Source organism: Sinohyriopsis cumingii, chromosome 6 (genome assembly GCF_028554795.1).
Source record: "Sinohyriopsis cumingii isolate HCF-2022 chromosome 6, ASM2855479v2, whole genome shotgun sequence".
Lineage (NCBI taxonomy): Eukaryota > Metazoa > Mollusca > Bivalvia > Unionida > Unionidae > Sinohyriopsis > Sinohyriopsis cumingii.
Genome location: NC_142966.1, coordinates 95,386,640 through 95,400,422, shown reverse-complemented (window position 1 = coordinate 95,400,422; position 13,783 = coordinate 95,386,640). Strand labels below are relative to the sequence as shown.

At 37.8% G+C, this 13,783-nt stretch overlaps 1 protein-coding gene across 1 annotated transcript in view; it reads left to right on the top strand.

Moving 5' to 3' along the window:
• The window catches only part of LOC149797482 (periostin-like), a 34,821-nt gene extending 21,038 nt beyond the window's left edge, over nucleotides 1-13,783 (top strand). The window contains exons 4-6 of the mRNA XM_089962290.1: nucleotides 666-767; nucleotides 2,112-2,225; nucleotides 13,586-13,783. Of these exons, the coding sequence (XP_089818416.1) occupies nucleotides 666-767; nucleotides 2,112-2,225; nucleotides 13,586-13,698 (329 nt within the window). The 3' untranslated portion in view covers nucleotides 13,699-13,783. The remainder of the gene's footprint in view (nucleotides 1-665; nucleotides 768-2,111; nucleotides 2,226-13,585) is intronic.

Below are 13,783 nucleotides of genomic sequence, written 5' to 3'. Positions count from 1 at the left end.
TGCACAAATAAAATTATCTTTTGCAGCCAACACATTTTCTTTTAGATAATTTCTCTAAATTTGCTTAGTAGTCTATAATCACTGCTGTAACAACGAAATAGCTGAGATATAATTTGCGCTTAAATAAATTTACATAAAATAACATATGTCGTTATGGCTCATCCATTTCTAGGTCAATACAAATATTTTCCAGCATGCTCAGCATGCTGAAATAAACTAGATGACACATAATACATTTAAAGGTTTAATTCCTGTAGAAACAGCCGTGTAAAGTTTTGCAAACACAACGATTTTCCTGTTTTATTTGTTTGTCATGTCTCTGTTTTGTATTTGCCTTTGGAAAAAAAAGAATCATTAAGAGTAGAAAGAACTCAGTCCAGCTAAGTACTAGTTTTCCACTGTTTGTTGTCAGTTTATTGCATATATATATATATACACACACTAGGGCCAATCGACAATGTATTCATGCATGGACTAAATTTATATATCAGAATCAAAGCTTTATTTTTGTTTTCTTGATCAAAATCTCGCAACGTTACTTGTCGGTTGCCTTCATTTGAAATACCCAAAGTATATCCTTAATAGTCCACGGGTCTAGAATAATATTTTAGACTGAAAATGTTTTATCACCTTTAAAGATTTGCTTCACTAACATTTTCTCACAGGTGGCGACTTCACTCTGTTTGCACCGATTGATTCTGCTTTTGGCCAATATCTTGACAACTTACTGAGCACACCTAATGGGCAAATTCCTCCCATATACAAAAGTAAGTTCTCTAGAAATATGCGTATATGGCAGACGAAGCCACGAGACTAGATTACTTGATGACTATGACATGAACAAAATCATTCAAGCTTGTTTGTGTGGGTTTTATTTATTTTTTGCTGTTTTGTTTTTATGTTTGTTTGTTTTTATTATTTGCCGAGCCACACAGACTTTCTTTCACTCAATGGTATAGTTGAGTCAGTGGCGTACTAAGGGGAATGCGAGTGGTGACAGCCAAAAGGTGTGTGTGTGTGTATGTGGGGGTGGAGGCATCGGGAGAGTTGAAATACCAGTACAAGTTTTCAAATCAAATGAAAACTTCGCCAAAGTCAAAGTTCTTTCCAATTTTCTTGTTACTGTTTAAAATCTACTTGAAAACATAATATAATTTTGTGTGTTTTTGCATTTTAACATTATTTGTAATGGTTCCAAAGGAAGGATCGGTCCTGGGTACCAAATACTTTAGGTACGCACATAAGTTAATATTTCTAGGAGTGACGTCACAGTGTAGCAGACGATAATGTCTCCATCTGGGGCATTACTCAGGGCCGGATAAGGTCATGTTTCGGGTAGTGGAGGTGGAGTTTCCAAAATTTCAAAAGGACGTTAACTTTCCTCGAAAGAGCAGTAAAGCAAACTTCAGTGTGTTTTTTACTCAAAGTGTGCATAGACGTACGCAAGAATAAAATGATGGTCAAATTTCAAGTGACTACTTTTGTGTGTGTGCGTATTGGGATTTTGTTTGCCAGGGCGAGGACTCTAAAACCCTGGAACCCCTCTCGCCCCTATCTAGCCCTGATACTTAAAAACACACTATGTTCTGTATCTATATCTTTATGCAAGACATACATGTGACATCGAGTAGCCATTAAATATTTGAAAGATTTAGTTGATTTTGTCATCTTTGTAAATGAAATTAGCAACCACTGCCGTAGCTTCAAATTTTATGTCCTCCCCCTGCTGCAACAAAACATAGGAATGGGCTGCCATCCCCACCCCCACCCCGCATAGTAGGGGCCATGGAAGCGGTAGTTACTCCACTGTCAGAAATTCATATTGTATACTTGAAAAGGAAGCAAAGCTCGGGCTATAACAAGAAAAGGGCGGGCCATAACAATTTTCATGAAGAATTGCATTGCTGTCTAAAATTAATCAAATATATTTAACTTTAAGACATAATGTCGATAAGTATTGTGTCCTTAAGAAAACCGCCAATCTTGGATACCGAATCATTTATCCTCGCACAGGTTTAAGTCAAGGACCGCGTAGGTACAAAGTGATACCGCTGCGATATCCAATTCTTGTTGTACAAATGTATATTTATGTATCCGTTCATTTTAACAAGGGATTTTCAAGTATCATGTGGTTCCCGGTGGACGCATGACGTCACAACTCCATGATGGGGACTTTCTTTTCACCTTGGACGGCGCAGTTCTTCACGTGACCAAAGATGCGAGAGGTAAGGTTTTAAGAGAATATCGCAATTAAATCCGTCATAATCTAATGGCGTTCATTTGTGCCCTGTAGTATTTTGTAAGATGGTATTTTATCCTTGGATATTGTGGGTGAGGGCGAACTACAACCGGTTGAGCTTCCAAACCCCATTTACATTGGGCGAAACCAAAACATCAACCAATACAAACACTGCAGTTTATTTACCATATTCCATATAACAATAACATCCACCAGTACAAAAATATAATGTATTTACGGTATACTCCATACATCACTATAATTTATTTATTGTATACACCATAAGCACAACATCCACCAGTACAACATTATAAAGTATTTACTGTATACCCCATACATCACTACAATGTATTTATTGTAAACGTGATCTAGTGAATAATAAACAAAACTTTAATTGCTTCTCATAATAAAAAAACGTTGTTGCAAATATATTGGAATGCAAATGTTGTTTTCATTATGACTGAATTGCGCATAGATGTAGTTTAGCTTGATTTTACGAACCATCGCGTCATCATAGACCTACACTGAGGTCATTACTGTCATGTCATTATACACCAACTTTGAGGTCACGTATTGTTGCGTCATTGTAGACCTACTATGAGGTCATTTTGTCGCGTCATTATAGACTTATTTTTTGAGGTCACATACTGTCACGTCATTATAGACCTACATTGAGGTCATTACTGTCGCGTCATTATAGACTTATTTTTTGAGGTCACATACTGTCACGTCATTATAGACCTACTTTGAGGTCATTACTGTCATGTCATTATACACCAACTCTGAGGTCACGTATTGTTGCGTCATTGTAGATCTACTATGAGGTCATTTTGTCGCGTCATTATAGACTTATTTTTTGAGGTCACATACTGTCACGTCATTATAGACCTACATTGAGGTCATTACTGTCGCTTCGTTATAGACCTACACGGAGGTCACGTATTGTCGCATCATTATAGACCTACTTTGAGGTCACTTGCTGTTGCGTCATTATAGACCTACATTGAGTCATGTTACTTAGAAACAAACTTATTGGCTCTTAAGTGAGTAGTTATGGGAATCTGACTGATTGATTGATTGATTTGATTTACATCGCGTGCGCCCAGAAGAGCATGTGCGACGGGTTTATTCCCGCACAACGGGATGCTAAATGTTCCTTGGGGAAGGAATTAGTGCCACATCCCCCAGGCGTTTATGTGCTCAACGAGCACTGCTAATTTAGCCGTCAGGTCGTAGGACTATATTTCTCTAACGACCTGAATGAAAGGCTTACGTGAGTGGGAATGGGCCCAACACACACTCATTTTAACAATGAGTTGATTTCAGTCCGTATTTTCTGTACTAGGTGTCGACCCAAGCAGTATGTAACGCCCGTTGCGATTGGTCGCAACGACAACGTCACATCGGGATACGTAGCTTTAGGCGGGTGGAAATTGTTCCACATCTCCGCCGTTATACGATGTCCGAGAGATGCAAGAGGGCATGGAACTCGGCAAGCCAGCCATGGATGTCGTGCATTCCCAAGAACGTCAGTCCGTACTTAGTCAAATTTAGTCTAGTTGTACTAACGGACAATAAAAAATGCCAATAATCTGTTAGCCACCTCTGCAATGGGGTCAAATCAAAACAAGTTGTAAAATTTTCCTACGTCCTAACAATCGTAAAAATTCTAGTACATAGTGCACGTTTTAGATGCCCTACAAATTTTTAATAACTAATATATCTGAGTGATGTATAAAAAGTTTGGTCTCTCCTAGGTCATAAAAGGTTTGAATTTTGAACCGGTGGATTGACGGATTGACGGATCAAGTTAGTGTACATAATAGTTTTATCGAAACGGGATACCATGCCAAAATGGTTCCCTGGATAAGAGGCAGTATTCGTAGTCCTTAGAAGAGCTTTTTTTTAGCAGAAGTTCCCCTTTTTCTTCTGCTTCTTCAAGTTTCTCCACAGTCCTTTTTAGTTTCAGGTAATTTCGGGGAAATGGTAGCTGTGTAGCGTAAAATTGTAGCTAGCTGCTTCTACTAGCTTTTGTAAGCCTCTTGTTAGAATTGTGTAAGGGTTCTGACACCACAGTGCCACTCGCTATTCATTTATTTTGCTTTTTTATGTTAGGTGTTTCATGCGCGCGTTGAACGCTTATTTGTGTCCGACTGAGGCAAAGGACATAGTGGCCATGAAGCCAGGTGACCATCTGCAGGCAGGAGTCCGCTCATTCCAGGGTACTGGTCTAAATGGATGTACTTTCACGAATTTTGAGTTTTGGTTCTTGTGTCTGAAATTGTTCTAAAGATGAGCTAGATTACATTGGATGGAAAACTCTGTGCTGATTTAGTGTTAGTATGGTCTGTATCACAGAATTAGGCCGCAGTATTACTTTGGCTGTCATTCATGTTGGGGCTAGGAAGAGAGCAGTGAAGAAGACATTTTTTAAAAAATATTATTTTTGTTTATTTTTTAAGGATATATCTGGGATTTAAGAATTGTGATATAAAAACAACACAAACGCCGAACTAATGCTAATGCACTATATAAAATTGTATAATTTACATTGATATATTGTATATCCTTTATAACAATATAATTATATGTATGACTGTTTGTCTCTAGTTTATTTTATTATTTTGGGATTTAAGAACACGGGAACCTTTGCTGAGTACTGAGGTCCCTAGGGATGTACAAAAAGCTCCCGTCTTGTCTATGAATATTTATCTGGTTTTAAAGAGTATTTGGGTGGGTTATGTATGTTTCACAGATTATTTTTAAGCTTGAGGGACACCCTTTCTGAGTACTCAGGTCCCCCATGACCTGTCAAAGGTGCCCATCTGCAAGTGGAAATTTATTTTTAGTGAGGTCGGGTTGTTTATTTTATGATTTTAGGGTGTTTTATATTTGCTCTTTTAGCTTGGATGTGTCTAGGAATTTAAGTATGTTTTGGAAGGTCATATTTATGTTGGGGTTGTTATTTTTAAAGAAATATGGGTAAGTGGTCGGGAATCCAATTTTGTTTTGAGCTTTTTGAAATTCCATTCTGGCTTCCTGATATTTTAAGCAGCTATGTGGCAGGTCTTCGGTGGTTTTGCAGTGATAGCAAATGATATTAGCAGGCTTGGGTCCTAGATGTTTGCCAAAACTTCCTGCTAATTATTTTTTCCGGTTACGATGCGACTAATAATTTTTGTTCCAGGCTGTTCACTTTGGGTGGTTTGATGGACCTGTTGGTTTCTTTTATAATGGAGTAGAGTATCCTGCCATTGGTAGTGGAGTTCCAGTGCTCCTGCAATTTCTGGTTAATATAGTTTCTTGTTATGCTTTTGGCTTCTGTTATGTTATATCTGAGTGAGGCAGGGTTAGGGTTCCCTAACATGTTTTTGCGACTTTGTCGGCTAGCTCATTACCAGGGATTCCTATATGCGAGGGTATCCACATGAATTCAACTATCTGATCCGCTGTAGATAATTCCTTTAGCATATAAAAAGCTCTAGCCAAGAATTCTTCTCTTAATTTGGTGCTGTGAGATTTGATGGATTCTATTACACTAAATGAGTCACGGATGATAACTACTTTTGGAACTTTTTGGTCTTTAAACCATTTTAATGATTCTATTATTGCCCAGAACTCTGCGGTGAAAGTAGAGCAGTGGTATGGTAATCTGGATCCCATTTGTCTGCAGCTGATGTTCTGGGGGGTTCGGTTGTTTTGGATCCGTCAGTGAAACTTTTTACAAAGCCAGAGTAGGTGTCTTGTATTTCCATTGCTACGATGGTTTTGAGTTTAGATCCTTGTTCCAGTTTGTTTCCATAACTGGTGACTCTAGTGTTGATCCTATGGATAGGGTTTGTCCAAGGGGCGGGGTTAGGAGAGTGAGTGTACTCTTCTTGTATAGCAAGTGTTCGCAGCTTTTCCTTGAGTTCTAGGATTTGTTTGCCACCGTGTGACTTAGGAACTAGCTTGCGGCTAAACGGTTTGTTGCATTTGCAAATGGTTACTTTTGTAGCATGCGAGTCGGGGTGTTTTGTTAATCGATTGGCGTATCGGAGGAGCATTTCCTGTCTTCTTATTTTTAATGGCAGTTTAACGGTGAGGACTTGAAGTCCGTCCAATGATGTCGATGGTAGAATGCAAGTGTAAACAGATAATGCTTTCCTTTTGATGGTATCCAGTTTGTTCAGTAATGTTTGTTTCGGTGAGTTGTAAACTTGGCATCCATTATCTAGCTTCGACCTAATAAGTGATCTACAGATGGTTAGTAGGGTTTCTTGATTAGATCCCCAGGTTGTCCCTTTAAGATTTCTTAAGAGATTAATATCTTATTGCAGTTTTGAATTAGTTGTTCAATCTGATGTTTCCAAGATAGATGCTTATTGAAGAACATACCTAGGAATTTTACTACGTTAGTATATTTGATTAACTGGTTTTGAATATAAAAGTTGGGGTAAATTATCTTGTTATTGCGTTTAGGGGAGAAGATTAGTGTTATCGTTTCTTCATGTGAGATCTTAAAACCCCATTTATCCGCCCATCTCCCTATGTTATCTAGGCTTTTCTGGATTTCTTTGACTACTTGATTGCTAGCAGGGTTTCCTGCCCTCCAGACACCGTTGTCATCAGCGAATTGGGAAATGTTAACCCGTTTTGTCTCTAGGTTGAGCTCAAGGTCGTTAATCATGATGCTAAATAGCGTAGGACTGAGTACACTCCCTGGTGGGTATCGTTTTCAAGGGGGTATTCTTTTGAGGTGGTATTTTCTACTCTGGTGATTATTCTGCGATCTGTTGTGAAGTTTTCGATCCAGTTAAACATGCGTCCATTAATTCCGAAGTGACTGAGTTTTGCAATCAATCCTTTGGTCCAGACAAGATCAAACGCTTTTTCAAGGTCAATGAAGACTGCTATACGTTGTCTGTCTGATTTTCTTTTGGAGCTGAAAGCAAGTTTGATATCCGCTTCTAGTCGTAAAAGTTGATCTGTGGTAGAGCGCCTGCTACGAAAGCCATATTGGTTTTCTGATATGAGTTTGTTACTTTCTAGGTGGTGTTTTAATCTGTTGGCTATGATTGTTTCCATCATTTTATATGTTATTATTGAGGGAGATGGGACGATACGGGTTAATATTATTAGGGTGTTTACCTGGTTTAGGGATTGGGATGACAATTGCTTGTTTTCAGCTGAGTGGTAGTTTTCTACTTCGCCAAATCTGACTGAGAAGTTTTATAATGGTTATTGTAATGTTGTTTGGAAGATTTTTGTATATGATACATCCAATTTGATCTTTCTCAGGTGAGGTTTCTTTGTCTTTATATTGGTTGAAATCCATTGAGTCTCTTGTTCGCTTATATTTGTTAAGTGCTTTCTTATCTCTATGTGCTTTTTGACATTGATCATCCCACCATGGTACTGATGGTTTAGTTTGTGTATTTGTTTTTTTGGGAATATTTAGGGTAGCTGCGTTAAGTATAGTATTAATTACATTGTCATAGAATATTGTTATATCTGGGTCTTCGAGCTCTTTGGTATTAATAGCGGCTAGTATGTTTCTAAAGTTATCCCAATCAGCTTTATCATATCTCCATTTGGGTGGTGCTTCATGGGGGTTGTGCTGAACTGATATTCGGAGGGAAATTATGATGGGGAAATGGTCACTACCTAATGTGTTATCTTGATCAACCCACCACTTTGTAAGTTGGGCTAGTTTGCGTGCGCATATAGTAAGATCGATTGCTGAGAGGGAGCCATCCTCAGGATTAAGTCGAGTTTTAGACCCATCATTGAGAATGGTTAGGTTTGATTCAGCAATCCATTCTTCGATTAGTTTGCCTCTTTTATCCTTTCTACTTTCTCCCCATAGTTCATTGTGAGCATTGAAGTCGCCACAAATGATTTGGTTTCAGACTGGTTTGTGGAGATTTATCGATAAGATTCTAAGTTGATTGGGTTGTCATTGCCCCCTGGGTCATATATATTAGTTATTATTATATTATTCGATCCAATGTTGACTAATACAGTTTGAATTTCAGTTTTGTTATTTATGTCTATTGGCACTGGGATCGTTAATGTTTCAGAGTAGGGCAGGGAATCAATTAGAAATATTGCAAGTCCTCCTCCCTTTTTCCCATTGCTACGACTTTTTAATATGTCTGCTGAGTATCCGGAGATTTTGGGTATATGTTTCGGATTCTCTGGTAAGTGTGTTTCCTGGAAACAGATCATGTCATGTTTATTGATTGCATTAATGATTTTGTACATTAGTTCAGGTAGGTTTTTGGATAGGCCCCTGCAATTCCATTACCAGGTAGAAAGGTTCTTTTTAGTTGTGTTATCCATTGAGATTAGTGTTGGTTGTGGTTACGAAGGTGGTCTGAGGAGTAATTGTGAGTTTAGCATGATAATGTTTGGTAACACTTGAGTTTAGGTGTTCTATTATGTTTTCTAATGTGGGGTGGCGTCTGGTGCTGTAAGATTCAATTATCTCTTTCAACAGTTCAATCCACATCTGCCATGTGATGATGTTTTGATAACTTTGGTGGGGGTGTATGACTGGTTTTTTTTTTTGGGGGGGGGGGTTATTGTTATGGCTTTGATTTTTTCCAGATTGCATTCCTGCTGATTTGGTTTCAGATTTTGGTACAGTTTAGGGCGGATTAGTTTTTGTGGAGGTGGAATTTGTTTTGTTGTGATTGGAGTTGAGAGGTTATGTGACTTCCTTTGTTCCAATTTGATAGAAGTTGTGTTGCTGTCATAAAATGTTTTTGTTGCTACCTGATGCGTCAAATTTTTGGTATTCATGAGGTTAATTATTTGATTTTCAATGATGGCATAGAGTCACTCAGATGCTCTGGGGTGGTGTGGTTCTCTGCAGTTGGGGCATTTGATAATTCTCTTTTTACATGCCTCTCTATGTTGGCCTCTGCAGCGGCCGCATCTATATCTGTATCGACATTTGTTGGCGTAGTGTCCCCAATGTTGACAGTTGGTGCATAATCGGAGTTTGTTGACAAAAGGTTCTAGTTTGTGTCTCACTCCGGAGGAACCTAATTTTATCAAGGTTGCAGCTGCTTCTTTTGATATTATAACTGCTTTTGTGGTGGGTATTCCGTTACGATTTTTAAGTCGGCATGTCTTTTCTACTTTTGCACCATTCTCATTGAGTTTTTTGAGCAGTGTTTGGTCATTTAGATCCTTATTATATCCTTTGAGGGTTTGTACTGATTTGATGTTCGTATTTAGGGGTGGTTTGGTAGTTTTGTTGTCTGTTTGTGATTCAGAGGGGTTTTTGCTGTCAGGTTTAGTAGGTTTATTTCGTATTTTGTGGTGCCTTTCGATTTTAACTCTAATGTGGCATAGGATTTTCAGTTGCATTAATGTTTCCACTTGGTTGAGCGTGCTGCAGTGAACAATTAGGTAGTCAGTTTTTGGTTTAATTAACCTAAATTGCCCACCGTGTGCTCTGGAAAGGGCGCATATAATGCTGTTGTTGCTTAGGTGGAGCAGTTGCTTGTCCCTACTGATTATGTATAGCGTATGATCCAGTGAATTAAATCTTGGTTTTACTTCCTGATTGTTGTCTGGGGGAGAGGGTTTGCTAGTACTTGTATCCTGCTTCCCAGTTTGGGTTGGAATGGTGGTGGGTTTTTTTTTTCTCCATAGGAAGCTTTCCTTTACCTAAATATGTTACTTGTTCCCTGATGCTATCTATAGTAGCAGGTAGTTGGGTTTATGGGGTTTATTTTTAGGTGGTTGGCTGTTAGTTTCATTACCTTGATTGAGCCTGGGGTTTGGCTGTTGTTGATTGTTTCTTTTTTTATGGTTTATTCTTTGAGGCATCCTGTTTTCCATTATTGTTGGATTTTGCTGTGTTGAGTGTGATGGGGCGGGTAGTAGTATCCTGTGTAGTTGTAGTTGGAGCTGTTACGTTTAGATTGGTTGCTCAATCGTTTACATTAGGTTGGCTTACCTGTGGTTTGGGTAGGGTAATAGTGGTTTTTGGTTCTTTGCTTATCAGGATGCCGATTGGTGTTTTGGATTTGGTAAATTCAAGTAGTTTGTATGTTGGTAGCGTTGTTTTGACATTATAAGTGTTGGTCAGATTCGGGGGGAGGGTACGATTACGTGTTCCACGTATAGTATGGGTATTGTGTCATCTAATTCCTCATATTCGTATCTCTGATCAGGGCGCTTGAAGTCTATAGGTGAGGTTGGGTCAAGATCGTTTATTGCTGCGATTAACATACTGTGTGGGGAGCTGGTAGTGAATGTTAGATTTTTTGTTGGATTTGTTTTATTGAAGGGCTCAAGCTAGTGTCTAGTTGTCCTTTTTGTATTGGGGAATAGTTTTCTATTTGGTTGGCGAGTGACACTTTTCTGATATTGTTAAGTTGACTATCTTGGTTTTCTCTGGCGTTGAGCGCCATTTTGTTTGTTTACTTGTTTCGAACCATATTGTCTAGTTGTTTGACTAAGTGGGAATAATGATATGTTACTATTAAGCTGAGACCTTTCTTTTGTAAATTCCTTATGTTTGGATAGTTATAATTTTAGGTTTAGTTAACTTTATGTATAGATTGATTTCAATTGATGTTTTTTATTGTAAATTTTTGTTTTATGGTAATGTCTTATTTAATTTTCTATATAAGTTGTATTGCGTATTAATATTGTAGTAAGGTAGAGCTATCAGTTATATGCTGTAGGTATTGATTAAATTTTGTTTATTTAATAAGATTTTAACCCTTGATTAAATAGTTTAGTTTTGCTTAGTGGAGATGAGAAAAGTGGACTTGTTTTAGCATAATGGCGCCAATAAAATAATATTGTTATTGTTAGCTAAGAGAAAATAAAAATATATCAGGGTAGTGTTAAGAGTAATGAGTTTAAATACTTCAAAACAGCACAGAGAATGCAATTGCCTGCAGGCTTAAATTATATTACGATCTTACTGCGTGTTCCTATCGTTCCTTTGTTTTGTGCACTTTCTTTGTTCACGGCTTGAAGGGCTGATATTCTTTTCCTTTTCTTAGTATTATTTTTTTGTTCTTGCTTTCCTGTTCTTTTGTTCTATGGTAATTGGTGATTGTGTTAGCCGCACTCAGTAGAACTTTCTAACATTATACACCAAGCCGCTTTTATACAGTAAACAAATCAAGCAAATTCAGAGATAGTTTTCAAACTTGACGTTATGGGAATGACGTCACTAAAATAACCAACGTTAGTTTACATATGATCGTTTGTTTATCTATGTAATTCTGAATATGTTTAAAGGATATTGAAACAATCGTCAAAAAAACCTTACACAATTCTCTCGGCAACATGGTGTAATATTCCGTAACAGAACTGTATCCATTTGTGAAGTAACTTCAATAAAATTTGCAAAAATATCAGAGCTAAAATATACGTTGTTCGCTGTGATGCTATGACGGTCGACCTAAGGGGATCTGTGGGACGTATGGGAATTTAACAATACGACACATCTGAGATGTGGGTTTAACGCCATTTGACAACAAAATGATAGACTATACATACCGGTTATTATATTCAGTGGAGGAAGTACCGGGGAAGACCCGAGGCAGAGCCACTAATGGCAACCTTTCTCACATACATACGTTGGTAGAGCCGATACACGAAGCCACGCTGACAGAGGTGATATGTCAGATATCATTTAACATTAATACCGGATATGTGGCTAATGGGTATTTAACATTAGTGGTTTTGGGAACAGTATATGTGGCATTCTGTAATTTAGCATTAACAGGTATAGAGACTATAGGGCTTGGGGAATACAACATTAAATAAATAAGTTCCCTTGTGTCAAACATTTAATTAAAGGTTCAGTAAGCCCCATAGTGTCTCTTAATGTTTAGGTCCGTGGGGAGAGGGATTCTGTTTTAAAAAATATCAATTTTTTCAAAGGGATCATAGTGCCATTCTCATAAAGCCAGTATAGTCTCAAAATCGGCTAACATTAAATTTTAATCAGCCTCTTATACTCTCCCAAAAATGATTCATGTTAAATTGCCATAAGCCCCATGCTTTCCAAGATTTATCCTAATGTTCAATTCCAGAAGCCCAATATTGCCTCCCTGAAATACTTCCATATGCATACAATAAGTGGACGATTTGTCCCTGGATTCCAGCCTTGATATCTCTACGAGTATTCGCTATAAATTCTAGCCTTGATAGTCGTACGAGTATTGGCTCTGGATTCCAGCCTTGATAGTCATGCGAGTTTTGGCTCTGGATTCCAGCCTTGAATATGACAAAAGTATTGGCTGTGGATTTCAGCCATGATAAACTTAAGAATATTAGCTCTTGATTCCAACCTCTACAAGTTTTGGTTCTGGATTCCAGCCTTGATAGCTCCAAGAGCATTGGCTCTGGATTCCAGCCTTGATAGGTCTACGAGTATTGGCTCTGGATTCCAGCCATGATAGCTCTATGAGTATTGGCTCTGGATGCCAGACTTGATAGGTATATGAGTATTGGCTCTGGATCCCAGACTTGATAGCTCCATGAGCATTGGCTCTGGATTCCAGCCTTGATAGATCTACGAGTACTGACTCGGGATTCCAGCCATGATAGCCCTACAAGAACTGGCTTTGAATTCTAGCCTTTATAATTTCATTGATTTTGATAAACTGGAGCGACGGTAACTCATTTTGACTCTGATTCTAATTACTCCCGCCACTAGGCTTCATAATCCTTTCCAATTTTTGCGCACTATTTAAAAAGAAAGTTTTAACTTTGGATGTCAAGTGAAATCCAACAGGTCTGCATCCAATCCACTTATTAATACCAGACTGGTATTTCTTTATTGATATCATATAGATGATTGTAACTTTTTTAATCTATAATTAATGTTGCTCTTATTACTATCACTGTTTGTGTCACAAATTATTGAATAAAACAAATGGATCAAACGAGAAACAAGTAAAATTCAAATGCAGAGAAACAAAAAAAAACCGTTTCTCTAATCAGTATTAGTAGCTGGAAAGGTCGAAAGGGAGGGCGTCATATATTTGTTATGTCTCAATAACGGAGTTTCTGTAAATTTCCAAAAGAATATCGGCGAGTTCTCCATTACAAATTGATTATGAACGTAAACAACTGTATTCTTATGCGACGTACACAATTTAACGTCAAGTCATAAACGTTCACTTCAGATCACTGTCTCAGAAACGCAGTACTATTCGCACTGAGAATTTAATCCTTTTGGATGTGTTTATCTTTTTATATAAAATGATTTATTTACCATCCTATACGACGTTTTTAGATTTTTCTATCAAATTATACACTTTTAATACAAATATCAGACCTTTATGTGGCCTCATCTGAATATTTGTTCTTTGTCCGCAGGTCACACTTGGATTAACAACATCACGGTCATTGAAGCTGACATCCAGGCAACCAATGGTGTTGTACACGTGATAAACGACATTCTTATACCGTCTAACATATATGGCATTTAGATCAGCGTTGATCGTACATCTAGATCAAAAATGATCTTCAATTTAATAAAATTTCCTGGTGAAATATATCATTTCATTACAAAAA